The sequence below is a fragment of the Cyprinus carpio genome, chromosome B24 (genome assembly GCF_018340385.1).
Source record: "Cyprinus carpio isolate SPL01 chromosome B24, ASM1834038v1, whole genome shotgun sequence".
Lineage (NCBI taxonomy): Eukaryota > Metazoa > Chordata > Actinopteri > Cypriniformes > Cyprinidae > Cyprinus > Cyprinus carpio.
Genome location: NC_056620.1, coordinates 10,413,779 through 10,432,779, shown reverse-complemented (window position 1 = coordinate 10,432,779; position 19,001 = coordinate 10,413,779). Strand labels below are relative to the sequence as shown.

Genomic DNA, 19,001 nt, shown 5'->3' with positions numbered 1-19,001 from the left:
GTTGTAAAATAAACATACTTAATCTTAAAGTAATGCGTGAATTAAAGCATTGCCAAAAAGCAAACTTTTGTAATGTTAAAGTGCTCATCCAGATGATTTTATTGCCTGACAATGTGGAAAGGATCATTAGGTGGTTGGGTATTGTAAGGGTGGCGTAATGAAGTGGGCTTCTATTGAGATAATAGAGCTTTCAGGTTTGAACAGCTCTATCCTGGCTAGCTCACAAGAGAGGCCTACAATTAAAGCTAATCTCTTCTACAAATAAAACAAGGACACTTCCCTTCCAATACACGCAGCTCTTGTGTTGATTTAAGGAGAACAGCCATACTAAACACTATTATTTAAATGCATTAACCAATCTACTTCTGACAGAATCACATGTAAACATCAAAGAGTAGAAACTAGATAATTAAATATATAGTATAATAAATAAATAAATATATTTATTTATTTTTAATATATATATATATATATATAGAGTTTGGAGTCAGTTCATTTTTTCTTTTTTGAAAGAAATTAATTACAAAAGATTCTGCTCTAAACGTATCACAAAAAAAATGTTATGCAGCACAACTGTTTTGAAACATTGATATTAATAAGAAAATATTCTTGAGCATCGAATCGGCATATCGGTATGATTTCTGAATGATGGACGAATTTGGAAGAAATGGCTGCTTAAAGTCCGGCTTTGGCATCACAGGAATCAATTAAGAAATATTTAAATAATATTAAAAAAAATATATATATATAAAAAAAAAAAAACATTCAGTTTGAATTGTAACAATATTACAGAACATTACTGTTTTTACTGTATTTTTTGATTAAATAAATGCATCCTTGGTGAGCATAGGAGAATTCTTTCAAAAACATTAAAAAGTTTTACCAACTCCAAACTCTGAATGCTATATAACATACTCTTATTTATTTATTTATTTATTTTCTTTTTTAACATTGAAAACATTGAACTTCTATTTAATGCCAAACGATGTATTCTAAATATTATTAGTCACTTGTTTTCTTACCGGAAGGGTTTTATGTAGCATCAAGGGAAAACAGGCAAAAAAGGTGGAATTTAATGGCAGGAGTAAACTGTGGAATGCATGGACGTGCAGCATAATTGATATGTCAAGGCAATGCATGGTGTATAAAATGCGTTTGACCCAACCGCTCCGAAATACAATGAGGGCAACCGGGAGACGATTTCACAGCATTTAGACAGGCCCGGATCTTTGAAATGAATCCATGTCTGTCTCAGGAGGGGGTGGGGTGGAGGTTTACATTTATGAAAGCAAAATTCACAATGTGGGTACGGAGTCATGCCCACTGAAATCCCTCATGGCTGAGGTAGCCATCAGCTTGTCATGTCGAACATGTTGCAGCTATGCTCTCCCTCAAAGGAACACATGTCGATGGGGAGCGGTTTGAATACATCCCAACGCTCCCCCCACCCCTCCTTCTCGAAGGGATACGGGAAAATAGTGGCACGGCACATGCAGAAACTAGTGCAGTCAAGTCTTATCACATACCACACATAACCATAAAACCGTCCTGCAGAACATCAAATAAAAAGCTAAACGCACATTACGTGTGCCCGCAGCTTTTTAACCATTCATTGACGGTCTGGAATCATAGCCAAAAAGTCTCAAACCATGCTTTCAACAGATTCACCATAACACAACACAGAATGCCAAACGAGTCCAAATGAAAGGCACAATAGTTGAAGTGATGTGAGCGCATCAAATTGGCTTTTCACATTTGTGAATGCAATCAGATGGAATTGTTAGAATTGCCTCAGGCTGAAATGACTATATAACGCGTGTAATTTCACATATGACGCCAAGTATTGTCCTTTCATTGTTTCGCCAGAACTGCACAAACCTGCAGCGGACTGTGAACTAGAACTTAACAACCAGTCAGCTGTGGTAAGCATAGTGATGTTATCACCTATAGGGAGAAAGAATGGGACAGGACACATGACAATCTGCACTGTCACAGGTTGGGGCTTATCACTACAGAAATGGGAGAAAACCACAGTCAAGATTACATTATGTAAACTACTTCAGAGCTGAATAAAGTTCTTATGGGCTGTAACATGATCCGTAAAAACACTGAAAGGTCTACAGTTTATTTAGTGCATGCATTGAGTCATTTTTAAAATGTAGCGCTAAAGTTGCTCTGATGCCTTTGCAAAAATTTATGTAGAAATATAGAATTAAGATATTCTAGAGGTCAGGGAAACAGATATTTCAAATTCATGTATATTTAAATTTAATTTTATTAAAAATTGAAATATATGAATCCCCCTGACATGACAAGCATATCACAAATCCAACAGAGCAAAAATCTGCAGATTTTTAACACGGATTCAACTTTTCACAACTTAACGGTGCATAACTGTTACACAAAGGGAATGGGCAGGTTAAAAACCATGTGCTGTAGCGCTAATAAATCCACAGTAATTAAGGTATATGGCCCACCGGAGGCTGTGGAGACGTACCTTCAGTGCCATTTGGTGTCATGGAATTGTTATTTATATGTGAGTTGTCGATGTTGGGACCGTTTGGGGACTCACTGCTTCCACTTACTCGGCTGTGTGGACTAGCTAGATCCTGCATTTCCATAGACCTGAGAGGAAGAGACACACAGAATGGTCACATGATACTGAATGACACATGCACACACACTCAAACTAACGCGTAAGATCTGAAATATGAGTGATCGTTCAAAATACACAATTAACAACTACATAACATATAAATAAATATTATATAATACAATGCATGTATATTTAAAAACCCAATACTGACATTTTTCTGAAGCTAAAATAGAATTTTAGATGCATGTAAAACAATACTTATTACCTTTATAAACAACATAAAATTGGAGAATAACAGCAAAAAAGAGGACCATAATAATAATTTGATATTATTATTTTTAAAAAAAGATCTATATGTTTAATTATCATTATTTAAATAATTAATTAAAAAAATGGAGCTTTCTCGAAAACAAACTACATTAAAACAAGAACATTCCAGCAGCTCTCCAGAGAAATCCACTTAAGGTCATTCCCTTAAGGCACATCAAATGACATTTGACACAAATTTAACAATTAATGAGACATCTGATGATTGATTGACTTTCTCATTTTAAGCATTAAAAATTAACCACCACTGGCCTGCTGCAATTTTCATACAATGTTCATTTCCCTCAGCGATCTCTGATCTGAGACAGCAATAGCCAGGGCCGTGTGAGAGAGATCTGTGATTGCAAGGCCTCAAACCTCAACAAGAGCGACTGAAGAGTTCACTAAAGCATGATGTTTGCTCTGGCGAGCGTCTTAATTGTTTCTTTGTTTATGTACCGAGGGCCACGCCACTGAAAACATTATTCTACTGGCTCCATCGCACACTCGCGGGATTTTATTATGCATAGCAAATGGAAGGTCAGGCCAGTGTGCGTCTGCGGTTGGATGTATGTTACGGGTGTTTGTGTGTGATGTGAATGCGGCCGCAAAACTAAAACACACATCAGTCTCCAGAAAAGCATTATTGTGCTAATTGCGCCAAAAATGCGATGCCTTGTGTGCTGCGCTGCCAGAATCAATTAGGAATGGTTGTGTCACTGCTATCAACAAACAGTTGGATTTTTATGAATTACAAAGAGGAGGAAATAAGAAACGCATTATCAGTGTAGATTATCATACCTCTTTTTAGCCGCCGTTCTTGATCAGCTATAAAATATCCGTTACAGATGGTCGCAGTTAAAACGGGGGAAAAATAATCCATGCGATAGAGATGTTAAAACTCAACTTGCTTTTTTAAACAACGTCTGTTTCCGACACAAAGCTTATATGTCAAATGTTTTCCTTCTCTAACACCTCTAACTCTCTCTGTCTTGATTCTTTCACACGTCCAGCAGTTTACAAAAACTACCAGATACATTCTCCTGAAGTGTCTCAAGCCGTTGAACTTTACTAAACAAGTGGCTGCTTTTCAATGATGCTGCTGGCTCTTACCTGAAACTGGACGGACCTCAACCATTTATGTCAAATAGTGTTTTCCCTCTCTTTTCTTTCTTTCTTTCTTTCTTTCTTTCTTTCTTTCTTTCTTTCTTTCTTTCTTTCTTTCTTTCTTTCTTTCTTTCTTTCTTTCTTTCTTTCTTTCTTTCTTTCTTTCTTTCTTTCTCCCTATTCCTTTTCCACCTGCCAGGACCCTAAAAACAATATCACTCCTTGTTATTTCAGCTCGATGTCTCTGTGAAGAGCCATCCGTGACACAATAGACAATGTCTGAGAAAACATTTTTGTTATTCTCACACAGAATGGCAAGAGAGGAGTCAGTGGAACAGAGAGGCACATTGTCTGTAGGCTCAACCCCTCCACCGTTGTTTCCTCCTTCCAGGTCTTCCCTCCTCCCAGGCCGAATGACGGAAAGGTGATTCATCATTGGTCTACGACAGCTGCAAACTGGATTAGTCCTCCCCCAATCAACATGCAAAGCGGCTTAGCCAAGGTAAGCAGGAAAGGGAGGGGTGGGTGACCAGGAGGGGGGGGGGGGGGGGGGGGGGGGGGGGGGTTAGATTTGGGCGAGCCAACCAGGGGCGCTTGCTCGAGGTCACTGCCGCTGTTGCCTCTGGAAGTGTAGGGAAGGGGGGTGAAGGCTGAGAGAGATGGGACTTTGTTGAACAGAAGCTAGTCAAGCATGACACCCCTAGCATCTTTCATCTGCAATTGACACTATCTGAAATTTATCTACACTCCTGCTCCAGGCGCACTGACAGTTCCTAATGATGGTCAGGGGGATGACTGGGACTTCGCCTGAGGGGTTGGGGGACAAATAGGTACTACTGAGTGCATCTTCAACAATAAGACATAGTGAAACATATTTGGTGTATCTTGTATAAGAAGTTGGAGCTGAACGTATTGAGTGCACTTGTACAGTTGGAGTGGAACCTATGGGGCCACATATGTTTTCTATGATACTTCAAATGCCGCTATTACTCTTTTTAGCTGACAATTATGTTCTGCCATCCACTTCTGCACTGATACCTGCGGCGCTATTACCCAATATCAGACCGGAGCCAAATTGTTGGATCTAGGTCACGGTTATTCGGCCTTTCCACCAAAAGGTCTGAAAAATCCCTGCATTAATTTTTAATGCTGGGCTGTTTTCATGATGTAGTAACCTGAGCTGTTTGGTATTGGTGTTTTTGGCCCCCCTCTTCCCACAATGTCCGTGCTGTGATGAATAATGGTCAAGTTTTTTTTCCAAATTTCTCCTTCTCTTGACCCCGTCTAGTCATATTAACACAGTTTTGTGCTCTAAAGTCATTCTTTACATCATCCTAAGCTTGGGAACAGTACTTTGGCTTTCTATAAAAAGTTCAGCACAAGCTGTTTCATTGCAAGACAAGGGAGATAAAGAAGGAAGGGATATAAAGAACTTGCTACGGCCTGCATTCAGCGCCCTGAGCTTATGAGGCATTACGCATGCCGGTCTCATGGCAAAGCCCCTCATCCAGCAGGTGATTTTTCACCAGGTGAACGGGGAAGGGAGGGGCCAGGGGGCTTTTTAAAAGCAAAAACAAACCCTTGTGCTGTACTGCTAAATATTTATTGTTTAAACAAAAAAGGATTGCATTCAGCATCTTTGATGTGCGCTTGAATTCAACCTGAACTGAGCTGTCTTTGAAGCTCTCGGGAACAAAGAGCTACGTTGGAAGTGTCATCAAAAAAGCCAAACACGCTTCACTCACGACTGTTTGCATGGCTTTTTGTCTCGCTTTGCTTATTTCAAGCGCTGCGTTTCTATCGGCAAACACCGCCGGGCTTTTAACATTGATCATTGTAGAGCACGCGGGCTGTCTGAGCCGCTCCGACACGGATGAGATTCACCTGAATACTTCAATTCTGATGTAATAACAAGCACGGCTGAAATATTTGGTGGTATTTATTATACTGTGGGATTTTTTTGTCAATTCTATTTAAATTCAAATAATATATTTTTTTTATTATTAAACAAACTATTTAAAAAGTTATAATGAAATATTAGTGTCTATTCGCTTTACCCTGCCTGCTTTCCAGCCTCGGTTTACAAGATTGTAATTTTATAGGGCAAGACATGCATGTCTCTTTTTGAATTTCATAGACTATGCAAAACATGTGTTGTAAGTTACTAGTTTTGAAAAACAACACTTTAATCAAAATAACTTTAAAACAACTAATCCCAACTTAAGCTGGTCAGCTGAATCCACATGGTGGCCCAGGAAAAATAAATCCACTTGCAAAGAATGTCGATGTAGACAACAATTGAACACAGATGTGACTAGAATTAGACACAGTTTACAAAATGCTACACTTCACTGGACTCTGAGAGCATAAAACAAAGAAATGTGCACCGCCAGCAATACATTGATTACCTTAAGCATAAAAAAAAGAACAGAATGAGAAATGCGTGCTTGTAATATCAGATTTTATTTTGTTGCAGGTACAGGCTTTAAAGTTTTTCCACCCGTAACTAAATTATGGATTTAAAATTGTGAATGTACTAAAATACTAATAGTATTTTATTAAAAAATGACATGAAAACTATGCATTAAGATAATCAATATATACTAATAATAAATGAGGCCTATAAAAATAAATTTAAATCAATTATCAAGTAAAAGGACACATATTTATGTGGAAACACACACTTGGACACATATCCATAAAAATCAATTGACTTTTTTAATTGTTCATTTAAACAATTTAAACTTTTAAAATTTTGTGTAATTAAAATCTTCATTCCGAACACGTGCTGCGGTTTTCTGTTACGTCTCTTCCATTTTGTTCAATCTGACATGGAGCTCAAGCGATGGACAGCGCAGCTACATTAAATCTGTTAATTCGCTAAATTATTTCCAGAAGTCCATCCGTTTTGAGTGTCCAGCAGTGAAGTTTTAAGATACACATCTGATCAAATTCTCCCCACCGCAGTGTCACAGAAAAAAGGCGATCACACTGCGAACACGTAAATTGTTACTGAAAAAGCATCACATTTTAATGCATACTTTTTTTCTCAGCTTTTAATTTTACAAAAACACTCCTTTGCAATTAATTTAAATAATAAAAAAGAAAAACAGATTTTATTGTTAAACATTTTCATTAATTTATTCTTTCCCCTAATTTCTTTAATTCTCAACACTAAAACCTGAATCTACACAGACATCCTAAAAGCAAAAAAACAGAACAAAAAAAAGATACTCAGGTTTAGCTCATCCTCTGCTCCTCTGCTTAAGTAAACAAACTCCTTGATTACATGTAAACAAACACAAAGGAATTGTGAATGTAGAAGAGCCGTAATCAATTGAGCTTCTCAGCCCTTATTTCCTTCTCCCTGAGCGACATTTTCCTGAGACCAACAGTGGCATGTTAACAAAATAACACTCTACTGTATTTAGTAAACAACTAATCGCCACAAACCGTTTCCGCTGTCTCTATCTCATAAACAGTGGAGCGCAGCAGTTTCAATTAACCCTGTGTCTTTCACCGCACACCGTTTCCAGCTCGGCCGCACACATACGGAACGCATTGGGCCTTCAGCAAACAACGGCACGTCGTGGGGCTGAACGCATGAGGGCTTATCAGAAAGAGCTTAATGCAGGCGAACTTATGCCTTATTAAAACAAATACAGTGTGTAAACAGTCCAAATCAAGCAGCCCATTATGAGGTAATTAGATAAGCGGGGTTATTGTGCGAAAGGAACACAGAGAGGGCGGCTGGAGGCAACACCGTATTAACACACTCTGGAAAAAACAACGCGAGCCGGGAAACAGCTGCCGTTGGATGATTTTTCAATTATTATAAAGTAAAAGCAGATTTAAAAAACAATTTCCAGTGCTTCTTAACTAATGTACAAAAACTTAAAATTACAAGAATAAAGTAAAGAAGAACATTATACATTTTGAGAAATATTTACAAGTGCTGCATATTTTGACTGGATAACACAAAATGCTAAATTCTCAAAGAAACTTCCACATCCTCTCATAGAAAACAACTCTTTCAAAAATGTACGGGTGTCTTGGTTTTGGTGGCTGCCTGCTGATGTCTTACAAGACACCAGTCTGCCTGTCTGTCTACCCTGAAGCATTCCTGCCTGCAGCAGATGGCATTGGATGTCAACTGCTAAAACTGAATTGGTTTTGTTTATTCTGCCAGCTGAATAGAATCTTCGGTTTTTTTCTTGATGGATGAAAAATAGAAACTTATTATCGAGGACTCAAAATGGGATCATTATTTACAATGCAATCTTTTATTTCATTGCCTTGTACACCTGTTTTAAAGTATCAAAAATGTAGTCCCCACCTGAGGGCTGAGGAGATGTAAAAAGGTGAATTTGAAACGGCTGAAGGTGTGAATCAGGTGCGTGAGTTCTCAGGCGTGAGAGAGAGTCACTGGGGATTTAAATTTGAGTGGCAAACGGTGAAAGTGACATGATGCATCTTAAAGACTTAAAACTGTTTAAGCTGTATTTTATAAGGAATTGTATGTTAAAATAAAAAGTGTGTATTCATTGAATTTTTTTTAATAAAACTGAAATTGCAAATTTGTAGAAATGTGAACTCAAATTACTATACAACATGTTGCTTTTTAAAAAAGATTAAACACTTTACATGTATAAACAGCAATTAGCTTTTATGAACTTGCATATAATTTTTTAAAAATATTCTGACAATATATACTACAGCAACATACATTTGTGTACCTATTGAAAATGGTGTTACTGACATAAGTAGTTTTATATATATATATATTTTACAGTCTTTTATTAAATGTAATAAAGTAAACCGACACTATTGAGGATTTAACAGTACATTAAGTGTAGATTTAAAAAAAAAAAAATGGTTGAGAGATAACTTGATAATATTGCCAGTTTTGAAGGACTGCAATTTTGTCATTCAAACAACTCCTGATTGACGAACATAAAAATATCAGAAGGCGTTTTTAAAAATATTTCTATTTAATCTAGATCTTGATTATGTCATCACAGCTGCAAATACCCATGTAACTCTAAAAATTATGTGAAAAGTTCAACACGAGACGCGTAAAATAATAAAAGTAGAAGAAAAGACTAATCAAAACAGTACTCACTACAATTATGGTAGAATCCTTGCACTTTTTCTTTTATTCCTCCCTTTTTTGCAATCTTCTGTTGAGTGTCTGTCCGTTCCAGAGCAAATAAAGAAGTTTTTTAAAAAAAAAGAAACTTCTCTCAGAGTTGACTTCAAATGCGCAGATTAGCGATAAAAGACAACTTTTTTCTTTTTCATTTTAAGGGTGAAAAGTCATGGAGCCCCGTGCTAGATCTCAAGAGACAGACTCCGAGCAAGAACGAGAGTTGTCCGATTACTGCTGCAGGCAGTGACTAGCTAGTGTCTGAGGAAGAGAAAAAAAGAGTGAAAGAGAGAGAGCCAGTTGAGAGACACAGAGAGGGAGGGAGGGAGCATGCAGTTTGAAAGCGCAGAAAGTTGCTCGCTTCTCTCTTTCACAGGAAGACTTTAGTTTGGAGGAGGCACTGGGGAGTTTTCTTCACACCAGTCCTACATATGTCATTCGCTCACAGCTTTAAGATTGCTCTAGATTGTATCAGTGATCCTAAGACAATGAAACGGCAGATCCTGCATGTATCTCTGCTAGTCTGCTGGATCTTGTGGCTCTGCACACACACAGCCCCAGGGCAGAGCTTTTTTCTCTCTCTCTCCCGTTTATTTTTATTTTCTTCTTCCCACAAACTGGCTCTGTTTTGTGGCTGATTCTCTCTGGTTTGTCCCTGACAAAAGGATCCTAGTAGGTATGCATTAAGTAAATATAGTTTGTAAATGATGGAGGTGATTTTACTGAAGCAAACTGGCTCGTCCGATCAGCGTTATAGTGGAAGCCCTCCATCAACAAGTAGACTGTTCACTGCTGTTTGAAAGGTAATGACTGCCGTCTGTCTGCTCCAGCTTATTACTTCATTTGTTTCCAAAGTTTACCTTCACTGCTCCCTCACAATGGAATACTACCAAATGCAATCTATTACATAATGAGATGCATTCCTATTGTGGATCTGCTGTGAATCTCTCAATATAACACACACACACACACACACACACACACACACACACACATATATATATATATATTAATTAATATATACATTGAAATAAAGATACATACAAATTTATAAAAATATAACATGCAATTTCATTTATTTTTAAATTGAATTAGATAGCTAGTAGATAGATATGCTAATATATATTTGTATGTGTACAAATATATATGTGCAGCATATGTTTTATATATATATATATATATATATATATCTATATATATATATATATATATATATATATATATAAAAAGCTTAATTCTCAGAAAACGTAAAAAAGGATTAGTAGTATTCAAAATAAAAGTTTTTGTTTACATATATGTGTGTGTGTGTATATATATGTGTGTGTGTATGTGTGTGTGTGTGTGTATATACATACAATATGAAATAACATTATATGTTAATATAATGGTCTTAATTGTAATGTAATTTTAAGCTACATTACAGCACGTAACATTATGTTACATTATTAAGACCATTAACATGTGAAAATGTAAATGAACATATATTAACAAACATGTGCATATGTGTATATTATACATCATATACATATAATGTATATAAAATATAAGTATATATAAAAATATAAGTACATTTATTGTATACAAAAATAATAAAAAGAACACACACACATAGAAACAAACAAACAAATGTAAAGTGGATTTCTATTAAAAATATCTAAAATCTAAATATAATAAAGAAATATGTAATTAAAAAAAAAAAATCCCCAAATAAGCTACGAGGTGGCTAAAAAGACAAACACACACTCACAAATGTACTCACACACCTTCAAGATGCTGGTGTGTCACAATGAAATGGACTCAGCAGCCATATATGGGACAGCAGGTCAACCCTCTGCCGTTCACCTCAGTATAAATAGACCCAAGCTTGACTTCTCCTCATCTAGATGTGGTGCTACTAAAGCAGTTGCCATGCAAATGCACAGGCGTTTATGCTACAGATGTGCCTACAGGTAAAAGCCGGCGTTTCACATTTCAGCCTGAGAAAATTAAATATATTGCATTTTGAAGAGGCTCTTGATAACTCAATAGACTAATAAATGCAGAGGGGATCTCAAGTAACTATTCGGCGTAGCTGAGGGGTTTATACGCCAATCGAGTTATAACCCCCTCTCTCGCACATAAAATTAACTTTCAATGTAATTTTGCAGATATTTTAAAATTGCACAGCATAATTATCCCAAGTTGTTTGTCTCCCAAGCAAACACTTTCAATTTCCCCTAAGCAAAGCTTTAACGTCAACGGAAAGGTATGTTTCACATTACTGTACTGTTACTATAAATAGCACAATATCAGGTGAAAGATCTCTCATAATATTCAGTAAGACTGAGATTAAGATTCTGAGAGATATATTGACTCACTAACATGAAAGGCCATAAATACCTAAACTAAATTCATATCATGGGAAAATAAACAAATTGCTAGTTTCAAAGTATAAAGCTAGTTTCAAAGTTTTGATAATATGATAATATATTGTGTAATACTGTCGTGTGAGAATGTTCAAATATATTTAGTTCTGAAATCTAAGCCTTAACTGCCTTATTTTTCCGCTAGACTTAAACACTTAGCAAAACGGCCCTTTAGAATTAGACAATCAAGCTCGCGGTGTTCCTATTATGTGCCCATGGTGGACTTAACAAAGATGCATTGATAGTCCTAGACTGACATCAGTGCTAAAACATTACTTGCCAAAAACTATATCACGCTAGAAATATGAGAAGTGGGTAAGATTAAAAGTGAAGCCGTTCTTTATTAAGGATTATGTTGATGGGACTCTGCAGTCTTACTGGGAGGCTGCAGAGATGTCTGCTTGAAATCTAGACACATGGGGGGATCTACAGTGTCCTGCATTGCACCGGGGGTTATCAAGAAATTATGTCACAAATGCATAATTATGCTATGATTCATGCACTGCCCACAGCTGAGCCACTAAAAGCAACTGGCTGAAGTTGAGCTACTCATTACTCACTAAAGTAATTCAGCTGAAAGACAATAAATGGATGCCCTGATGGAATGTCATTATTGTTATTGTATAGCACAATTACACTTCTTCAAACTATGAGCAATTTCTGCTTTGAGAAAACTGAGAAAATATACAGTCTTTGTGATGCTAATAATGCTAATGCTAACCAACACAACAACACTGGCTGTTTGCAGTCCGCTACCAGAGTGTTTACACAATGTCACACTTTGAAGGAGATCGAGTTGCTTTTTCTGCCCGTCTCCCAGAACATAAAACTCTAAAGCTTCCCCCAAGATACGAAACCTGAACTTCAGTTTTTGCCTAATGAAAGGCCTAACTTTTTACACATTTTACATAATATTTACCTACTAACGAGAGGGAAAATAATTATTGGCCTCTAAATTCATGTCCCTGACGGGAGGAGGATGGGAGAGTTGGCTCTGAGGAGATTTTACCAAGCCGCCAAGCAGCTGATACTGGATATTTTCTTCATACTTTAAAGGAGTCTTTTTATAGTGAGTACATTTTCTGCTTTAAATAACCGAGCTACAAAAACTGACTATTGACACCTTTGGTATAAATCAACACATTCTAAACAACTAATATTTTACTAATACTTTAAAAGATAATTTACCAGGGAGAAAAGGAAAGAGTTACTTACAAATCACAGTATACATTTAGTATTTATGAGTTTATGAGGCCATTTAGCACAGTGCCTTATTATATCATCTGTACAGTAAAATTGATGTAAACAGTAAAATAAGACAATGTAAATAATATGCAGTGCTGGAAACAGTCTATTGTGTTTATATTGTCTTATGTACATATCCTTATTGTCATTTTGTGGGCTGATTTTTTATTTATATTTTTTTTTTTTTTTTTTTTTTGAAAGGAAGAAATTAATTTAATTCAGCAAGGATGCATTCAACTGACCATAAAATTCTGTTCTTTAAAACTTTTCTTTTAAACAAGAATCCTGAAAAAAAAAAATGTTTCCACAAAATATCAATCAGCACAATTGTTTTCAACATTGATAATAATAAAAAATGTTTCTGGCGCAGCAAATCATCATTTCTGAATGATTTCTTAAGGATCATGTGACACTGAAAACTAGAGCAATGACTGCTAAAAATTAAGCTTTTCATTACAGGAAAAAATAACATTTGAAAATATACTTAAATAGAAAATAGTTACTTTAATTTGTAATAATATTTCACAATATAGCAGTTCTTACTGCACTTTTTGATCAGCCTTGTTAAACATAAAAGACTTTTTTTACCAAACCCACTGAACTTTTGAATAGTAGTGGTTTAGTTATGACGAATAAAGACAAATAAAAAGGATTCTAATTGTTAATCTGAAAAACTCAATCCAGTTCTGTTGCATTCAGAAGTAATGGGCAAAGCTAAATTCAAACACAATGTACGAGACGTTTTATGGATTATTCGACTCCATCAGTGGGTGTTTTTCTCTCCTCCTGCCTGATCCCACAGACTGCATCATCAATCTCCAAAACTACATTTGCTGATCCAACCTGCAGTGCTTAATTTCAGGAGAACCAATCAGACAGTATCTGCTCGACAGAACACCATACCCACTGTTCAAAAACCGGCTTCATTTGACTCCAGGGCAATCTTTGATGATGATGACGAGTTGTCACCACAATAAAGATTTCGACAGCACAGACAGATAATTTTAAAGCCCCCTAAGGTAAATTATAGCAAGCAAAGTGCTTTCAAGTGGTGAATAAAAGCTGCAGTGAAGCTCCATTTCTCTATAAACAAACATCACGTTCATCTGCTAGAACTAATGGAAGTATGTTCATACGCAATGCCTTTGAAACAACTGGATTTCTCCTCATCAGAATAATTCAGCTGGTTAACCTCAAAAGAGAGCTGAATAAATCGAAATTTGCAATCACGGAAAGACAAACTGGAGAACAACCAAAAATATGATACATATGTTTCATATTCAGTTAATTACATTAATTTGATTGCAACTCATCAGTGTGTATTTCCAACTACAATGATGTTTGTACTTTGAAAAATCAGAGACATAAAAAACATCAATGCCAACAGTGTGTTTGTTTAAGAGCGGCACAAAGGACACTTCTACCCATGAGTGCACTGCAGGCCGCACTTTATGAGGATCCAAGCACACCTGGTGAATTTCTATGAGGGCCCTCTGATCCTCAAGAAAGCAGTTTATTACTCTCTAGGGCTTTGAAAAAACAGCAAAATAGGCGAACTGCAGAGACCTATTACTCTGAAAGACATCACAGAGGATCGTGGTGATATACAGGACATACTCTCTACTGGAGTGTTTATTTAAATGCTGTACTCGGGCCATTGGCTGTCGTTAAAAAGAAGAGAAAAATGGCAAGGTTTGAAATAACTTCAGCTGTTTGTGTTTTCAATCAAGAGTGCACTCTGGACAATGCATTTAAAAAAATGTTAGTCCATTCAATGTCCTGGCCGTATTTCCACTGTTTTGGCAGTGCTGATGTTGACAAACTAAACTACCAAATAAGTTGCAGGTGCTGTAAGTCACTAAGTCATATGGAACCACACAGTGCCTCAGTGTAGAAATCAAGCACTGACTACATCAACTAAAAGAGTGGCATCATGTGCCACAAAAAACTGCTGGTCAGGAGTATAAGCAAAAATACTACTTAAAATATACATACTTTTAAAAAAAAATTAGTTTTTTAAGGAAATTATTTAAGAAGTTAATACTTCTATTCAGCAAGAATACATTAAATTGATCTAAATGTTACAGTAAAGACTATTCAGATCAAATTTTGTATAAATGCTGTTAATTTCAACTTTCTATTCAGCAAAGAATGCTAAAAAAAGTAGGTGGATTCCACATAAATATTAAGCAGCACAACTACGAGGAATGTTTCAGAATGTATAATATATGCATACCTAGAATGATTTCTAAAGGATTATGTGACACTAAAGACTGGAGTAATGCCTGCTAAAATTCAGCTTTGCAAGACAGTAATAAATAGTATTTCAAAATATAGTGAAACAGAAAATAGCTACTTAAAATTGCAATAATATTTCACAAATTACTATCTTTACTGTATTTTTGATCCAGTAAATGCAGGTGAACATAAGATAATTTTAAGAACCCTTAAAAAAATCTCAACGAACTTAAACTTTTGAATGGCAGTGTTTGTGTGTTATTTATTTATTTATTCAAACACACACAAAAACTTTTGCATGGTACAGTGTGTATATATAATATACACATAAAACATAACTGGAATCTTAAATTCCTGAATGGGAAAGTCTGCTTGACTCCACTAAATTTAAATCAGCTGCGCTCTAAAATACCAATACGTTTCGTAATAAATTTTCAGGCCCCCTTCAAATGACTCCGAGCAAGCATGCCGGGCGTCCACAGGAACATTTGTCAGCGCTGGCCCAACAGTCTTGGTTTTGGTCAGAAATGTGGCATTCCCAGCCTTCACAGCTGCCTCCCCCAGTTGGGTCCAGGTCAGCAGAGTGCGGCGGCCAGACCGCCGCTCCCTGGCCCCCGAAATGGGCTCTCCCCTGCAGGGAGGACACTTCGGCTCTCAGGCAGCGGGATTAGTTTCAGGCCAGCAGAACTCCCAGTGGGGGAAGAGCACTGAAACTACAGAGGTTAGAGCCACTGCTTCCTTCCAGCCGGCTGACATTTGTGAAGCCAGGAGCCCACATAACACAAAAACACATTAGGCAAATGTCTGGTTGGGGTTGTCTGTTTAAATTGGCCAGATGAAAGCCACTTTGATTGGGGCAATGCCATTCTGCACAATGGCAGTGGGCAGTTCCAGGGAAGGGGCAGGCGCATGGAAGGAATGCAAGAGGGAGAATATGATTGCGTCTCGGCGTAAGGGAGAAATGGATCCGTGTGTGCCTCAGCGGGTAGTGTAAATGTGCTAGATGATACCACAGCTTAGAAAAGTGCAGCCTCATTGATATGTAGGCATCATAGGTTAAAGCAATGGAGGCATCGTGAAAGGCCTTTTGTTCTAAACATACGTTTTCTCTCAGCATAAAACAACTTCTTCATGGTTTATTAAAATACATTTTAGTACACACACAAAAAAAAATAAAAATACAGTGGGCCCAAAACAAATAAATGAATAAGATATATCAAAATATAAAAAGTTGGGAACAAAAGTTTAAAAGGGGCCATTTATTTAAAAATTATTATTTTTCTTAAAAAATATGCATTTTCAAGCACATTTAAGCACAAAATATGCTTATTTCTTATTACACACACACACACACACACACACACACACAAAATTGCTTTCAAATTAATCACGATTAATTGCATCCAAAATGAAAGTTCGTTTATGTTTACATAATATATGTGGGTGTACTGTGCATATTTATATGTATATATAAATATACACACATACATATCTATATTTAAGAAATATACACATATCTATCTATCCTATATATATATATATATATATATATATATATATATATATATATACTCTCTCACACGCACACACACACGCATGAATTATATATGCACACACAAAAATTGCAAGAAAGTTTTAAACAAAACTTTTATGGACCACTCTACATTGCTTAAGCTTTCACATTAAAACAGTTTAGAATTTTTTAAAATGCCTGGGAAACGTCTTCGGCCTACCAACTCTGAGGAAGCAGCTAGAAACAATCTGTACTAAAAATATTTCCACACTTGCTCTTCAGGAAGTATAATTAAATCACTCAGGGCTGCTTACCATATATAATGGCAGGGTTGCTATTGGGCGGCAGATTTCATTTTTAACTCTAGTTTAGACGTTTAACAGCTGAACTTCTCTGGCTCTTTCTTTTCCTTATGTATATGCATTTAAAATAACACTCGGATTATCTGGATATGGAATACCGTTCGTTTTATAGGACAGGAAGATGCTGCAGTGGCCCCTGAAGTGTGTGAAATATTAGCAGCTTGCTTGGCCAGCGGTTGCCTCCCATCATGCTGGCGTCATATAAAGTGACTTGAAGCATGACCAGAAGTTCAAAAATAACCAAAGGTTAATAACAGTTTAGGACTATCCATGAGAGAGAGAGCAAAGACACATGCTAATAGCATCCCCCAATGAGGCCAAACTCCCCGTGACTTCGGGCTCTGGGTCTCGTCTACTTAATTGACAAAACTCGCAAAGACAGTTGCCTTTAGTTACAATAAAAATCTAGCACCCCAACTTTGTGCAGACTTTTTCATGATGCAAGTGCATCAAATACACTTCACATTAAAATGCCGCAGCAACAAAGTCACAGTTTCTGGACTGACGTGCCAACTTTCCATGTTTATTTCCTTTCTGAGCAGTGCCTCAGAAGGTGATTTCCTCTTTGAGGAAATGGAAATTGCCTAGTGGGACTTTAAGCTGAACTCTTCAAAAATATGTCAAACCTTGTCTTCTATATATCTAGGCCTCTCAATGATTGGCATGATAGCCAAAAAATCCCATCTCAACACCAGTGGGGTGTCGTGGACATACTCAAAAGAGTAACAAACTTAAAAGTAAAGCCACTATATGCAAGGGATGTTCATTTCCAGATGTATACATTCTGAACTTTCCTCACAAACACATTTCTGTGCACCAAAACCGCAGGGAAAGGGCTTTTATTGCTCGGTTGCATGTAGTATACTTGCTCAAAGACTTCACTAGGGTGTATCATATCACTGTGTCTGAATGGGATGTGCAGGATTCCTCGTAATGGATACGCCGGAGAGGAAAAGTTGTTTCAAAACAGCATTTGAAGTTCACAGACCCTCTTCGACCTCTGCCTACTGTCACAGCCTATGGAAATGTGACAAGAAAACACTGACAGGAAGCAGTAATCAATGCTCATCGGTGACACAGATTCAGAGTGAAAAGTGTTTTCACAAGCAAAAAACTGCGTAAAAAAACAGGCCATGATGGAGGTTTGACACCGCTATGAGAAATGCTTCCATTAAAACACGGGCTCACAGAATCCCTGCTGCTCTTCATTTGATTCGTATGACTAAAATGTTTATGGGAGACGTTGACTCACACTTTCATTTTTTGGAAAAACACACAGAAAAAGAAAAAAATATGATGCCTGGCCAACTTGAATGCCTTCAGACAGGGTTATAAAATCCTCTGCATCCAATAACATTAGCAGGCCGTCCATATGTTGAGGGTTTGACTTTAATAAATGATGATAAACGAAGAGAAGGATGACTAACTTTGCACTCAGATGGCTAACATGATTCAGTCTCGTTTGAAAAAAAAATAAAAAATGGATTTGTCATAAATTTCAAAACAAGAGTATTGAAGGACTTGATAAAGTGTGTTGTGAATGCTATGCTGCATTAACATCGTCAATTCCTTAACAACAAAACAGCGCAAAACATAATTTTTTAAACAAACATTAAGTAAAGTGATATCCAAAGTCTCGTCCTGAAATGTCTGAGGGGTATAACTCACAGCTCACAGCAAGATTGATCTATAAATAGAGAAGCGTACCATGGTAACACTCCCTGCCAAGTCTCGGTTACACGACTCGCAACTTTTTATAGGCCGCAAAAACTTCCTGTTGCTATGGATACAATGCAGAAGAATAGTCCAGGATTTGGATGTGAAACAGGTAGGACTGGTCAGGTCAATTAGAGGAGCCATTTGCTTGAATGAAAGCTACCAGAGGGACATTCAGGGTAATTGGGGGTTTGTTCATTCACTGGGCTGGAATTGTTCTCCCTCTTGGCCGCACCTGGCTTAGACTCACTAGAAGAATGGAAATGACATCCAGCTTCAGTTTTAATGGCTACTCAGCAGAGACAGCTGTCATTTCTGTCTTTAGATGCATATTAGAACAGTGGATTAGTGAGGCGAGGCCCTTTTG

At 36.9% G+C, this 19,001-nt stretch overlaps 1 protein-coding gene across 6 annotated transcripts in view; it reads right to left on the bottom strand.

Moving 5' to 3' along the window:
* Positions 1-19,001, bottom strand: part of eya1 (EYA transcriptional coactivator and phosphatase 1) — a 77,548-nt gene that overhangs the window by 34,446 nt on the left and 24,101 nt on the right. For 2 of the 6 annotated variants that reach the window (XM_042751664.1, XM_042751665.1), the window contains exons 1-2: positions 9,132-9,541; positions 2,498-2,625 (exon numbers count right to left, since the gene is read on the bottom strand). In XM_042751664.1, the coding sequence (XP_042607598.1) occupies positions 2,498-2,621 (124 nt within the window). In that variant the 5' untranslated portion in view covers positions 2,622-2,625; positions 9,132-9,541. Of the gene's footprint in view, positions 1-1,878; positions 1,945-2,497; positions 2,626-3,703; positions 4,499-9,131; positions 9,547-19,001 lie in introns of those variants that run through there. The other 4 variants (XM_042751661.1, XM_042751662.1, XM_042751663.1 and 1 more) reach the window with 4 other exon arrangements.